Raw genomic sequence first — 3,593 nt, forward strand, 5'->3', positions numbered from 1 at the left:
ACTAACAAAATGGAGGACACTATAATATATAACTGAAAAGGGCAGCAGCAGTGGCAGTAGCAGAGATGACCAATTGTTTTAAACTATCACACAGTAGTGAAAAAGAGTGAAGCTCCATCATTGGTATGGCCACACATCTTAATTGATAAAATACATTCCTCCTATTAAATTTTACAGATAAGAATGTAACAAAGATTAGATTTTTTAAATTTCCCATTTTCTTCCAATTTTATTTCCTTTGCTCTTCAAAGATATATAAAACATATACAAACATCTCCTTCCATGAGAGACCAACTTACAACATCCATGTCCCTCCCCCTCTCTCCTAAAGACTTCATATACCATTAAACCCTATCATGAGACCCCTAATCTAATCTTAGGATTAAAAAGGAACTAGATAAAGGAAGAAGAAGAAAAAAAAGTAAAACATGAAAATAAAAAAGAAACCTAAGGTAAGGTTCAAAGGGAAAATTCATCTCCTTTGTATATTGTGGCATGAAAGACTAACAAAGTCAATTAGACTATGATGAATGCAGCCACCATCCATTCTCTGTCTTAAGAGCTCATATCCTCACATCACAGTGCAACTGTTGGTGTTTTCATCACTGAAGAAGGTGCTGTAGTTATCACTTGGAGGTGGTGGAGGGCCGTAGTAATACGGGTTGAACGGCGGTGGCATGAAATTCACTGCTGGTGGTGGCCGAGCATACATCATTGGTTGAAACCTTTCATTCCCATTGGCACGTTGTTGCTGCATCATCATAGCTGCCATTTGCTGTTGCTGTTGCTGTTGTTGTTGTTGCTGCTGTTGTTGCTGCATCATGTAAGGATTGCCAGCCATAACCTCAGAACCAGCAGCACCTTGGAAGTAGCCACCACCATTACCACCACCGCCACCCATTGCCGCCCCTGCCGGTAAGCCTTGGACTGCCGGAACATGATTACTCATCTGGCCCATTGGATTACCCATTTGACTCATTGGGAGACCACCCATTTGGCCCATCTGGCCCATTGGATTAGGCATGTTACCCAACTGGCCCATATTTCCACCTGGCGCACTCATAGCCATCATCCTGTTTGGCATGCCTTGCATCCCATTATTTCCTCCACCACCATTTTTAGCCACATTGCCATTCATGTTAGGATTTCCTGCACCACCACCGCCGCCACCACCATTCGGCTGCCCCGGACCATTCTTGCCACCCTTTTGAGCGGATCCTCCACCTTGATTTTGATTTCCTCCATTACCACCACCTTTCTTACCACCATTATTTCCGCCCATGTTAACCTGAACAGGAATGTTTCCACCACCACCATTACCACCGCCTTTTTTCCCATTTCCACCGCCATTGCCACCATTGTTCCCGCCACTTCCACCCTTCATAAGCTGAGGGTGCTGTCCATTCATCATCATATTAGGCATCTGAACACCACCATTAGCACCCATCATCGGCTTCATCTGACCGCCACCATTACCACCCATCATCGGTGGCTTCATCTGAGCACCAGGATTACCACCCATCATCGGTGGCTTCATCTGAGCACCAGGATTACCGCCCATTATCGCCTTCATCTTATTGATATCATCCATTTCATCATCAAACTCATCGTCATCAAATTCATCGTCATCATCATCAAACTCATCGTCATCAAACTCATCGTCAGTCAAATCATCATCCTCAGGCATACTAAACTTGACAGCTTTCGGGTTCTGGTCTTTGCCCATGGGGGGAAGTTTGAGGCCCTTGAATTGTGGGGGCAGTTTCAGATCTTGGATTTGCTTCAACTGTTGAAGTTGTTGCTGATTTGGCATTTGAGGCCCCCCTCCACCACCACCTTTTGGCTGATTGTTATTCCCACCTTTCTGAGCTTGGCCTTGTGCTTGGCCCTTGTTATTGCCACCTTTACCACCATTGTCAAGTTGCATGTTCTTGAACTGATTATTAAGCTGATTTTGTTGGTTGTTGTTACTGGCCTTGGGGGCGGCACCCCAAACCTCTGCATGTTTCCCACTCTTGGCTAATTTCTTGATCAGTGTAGCAGGGTCTACATTTCCAGAAACAGTCACTTTTCCTTGTTCTGAATCTATGCTCGTCTTATAAACCCCTGAAAAAAAAAAATGACCTTATAAGAAAATGAGTAGGCATAAAATAAGCCATATTTTTGGATGTTTAGATAAATAAAAATGGAGTCTTGGAATGAAAAGTGGAAAAATACCTTCAATCTTTTGCAAGATTTTCTTTACTTTATGCTTACACCCATCACAGTGTATATTGACTTTAAGGACACAAGTCTGCATGCACAAGCAAAGCCAACCAACACAAAACAGAGTAAAGTAATTAACTTTCGCAGAAAAATCCAACATTCAAATACAGAAAGAACAAACAGAATCACAAAGGAAAAAGAACAATAAACCAGAACAAGCTTTGATCTTTCATTAAAAGAGATACCAATTAATTCATAAATGGAAAAGAATGAAAACTAAAACAAAAACATTAGAAAATGGGAACAGAGGATCTTTGAGTTAGAAACTGAAGCAAAGTCCCTAACACCACCCATTAAACAAAAAAAAAAAAAAAAAAGAACACACACACACATATTTGTACAAGTACATTATAGATACACATTTGAATGAGCAAATTGAGAAAAGAACCAAGTACCTGGATCTTCAAGAACTCTTCTTTACTCATATCTCCAAGTTAATGAAAAAAACCAAACAAAAGGGGTAATCTTGAAATGAGAAAAAAGGGGATTTCAGTAGCTAATAGATCTGATAGAAAGCAAAGGCAGCTTAAAAATTAACAAGGAAATGGTGGAATCTACACACTATAACTTAAACACTCTCTTCTCCATTCTTTTTCCTTCTTTTCCTCAAATGGGGTTCTGCCAAACAGACACAAAGAGTGAAATGTGGGGGAGAAAAAACAAAAAAATGAGAAAATCTTGGTTGGAAAGGAAAGAAAAGTGAGCTGATTTAGAGAAGGAAAAAAGGAAGAGAAAGAGAAGGTTTTAAGGGGTGGTGGGTAGACATTGTAACTTCTTTGCTTCCTCTATTTCAGAGTTAAAAGAGAGAGAAAAGAGGTAACACTAAACAAAGAGCAGACACTGGCACAAAGAGTGGGAGAGTAGCAAAGAGAAATAGAGAAGAGGGTGGTCTATAAAAGTTGTCACTCACACTTCTTTCTTTGGCCTTATTTAATAGCATTAATTTTCATTTTCTTTATTAATTTTAGGGCTTTCTTGTAATTTCATATCAGTATTAGCCAAACAAGAAAACTTTTCTGGTTTTTCCCCTTTTGTTTTTAGTTTCTTTTGCTTCTTTTATTTCTGGGTAGTTTTTGCTTTGAGGGGCTTTGGTGGCTTAGTTGGCTTCTTGGCTTGGCTTAGGGGGTTTTGTTTTGTTTTGTTTGGTTTATGGCTTGATGTGAGTTTGGTTGTCAGCTGGTCAGCAAAGTGAGAAGAAAGAAATTATCCCTCATCACTTTTATTTGTCCATTATGGACTTTACACACTTCTTAAAAAATAATAAATAAAGGGCATATTTTATCGTAAAACTCATATTAATTATTGTATAATTGTATTGAATTTGGAAA

General features: G+C 39.7%; 1 protein-coding gene across 1 annotated transcript; it reads right to left on the reverse strand.

The window, feature by feature from the left end:
* Positions 1-200: 200 nt before the first annotated feature.
* Positions 201-3,171, reverse strand: LOC132063383 (heavy metal-associated isoprenylated plant protein 33). The gene is made up of 3 exons (XM_059455902.1): positions 2,661-3,171; positions 2,218-2,293; positions 201-2,106 (listed from the first exon to the last, which is right to left on the reverse strand). The coding sequence occupies exons 1-3, from the start codon at positions 2,688-2,690 to the stop codon at positions 572-574; spliced, it is 1,641 nt and encodes a 546-aa protein (XP_059311885.1). The 5' UTR covers positions 2,691-3,171; the 3' UTR covers positions 201-571.
* Positions 3,172-3,593: the final 422 nt, after the last annotated feature.

This window comes from Lycium ferocissimum, chromosome 7 (genome assembly GCF_029784015.1).
Source record: "Lycium ferocissimum isolate CSIRO_LF1 chromosome 7, AGI_CSIRO_Lferr_CH_V1, whole genome shotgun sequence".
Lineage (NCBI taxonomy): Eukaryota > Viridiplantae > Streptophyta > Magnoliopsida > Solanales > Solanaceae > Lycium > Lycium ferocissimum.

Excerpts from the sequence above, each read along its gene's own strand:
- LOC132063383 (XM_059455902.1), bottom strand. The coding sequence starts at position 2,690 with ATGAGTAAAGAAGAGTTCTTGAAGATCCAG. Across the intron at positions 2,294-2,660 it reads AAGAGTTCTTGAAGATCCAG|ACTTGTGTCCTTAAAGTCAA; the intron begins GTACTTGGTTCT and ends TTGTGCATGCAG. Across the intron at positions 2,107-2,217 it reads AATCTTGCAAAAGATTGAAG|GGGTTTATAAGACGAGCATA; the intron begins GTATTTTTCCAC and ends TTTTTTTTTCAG.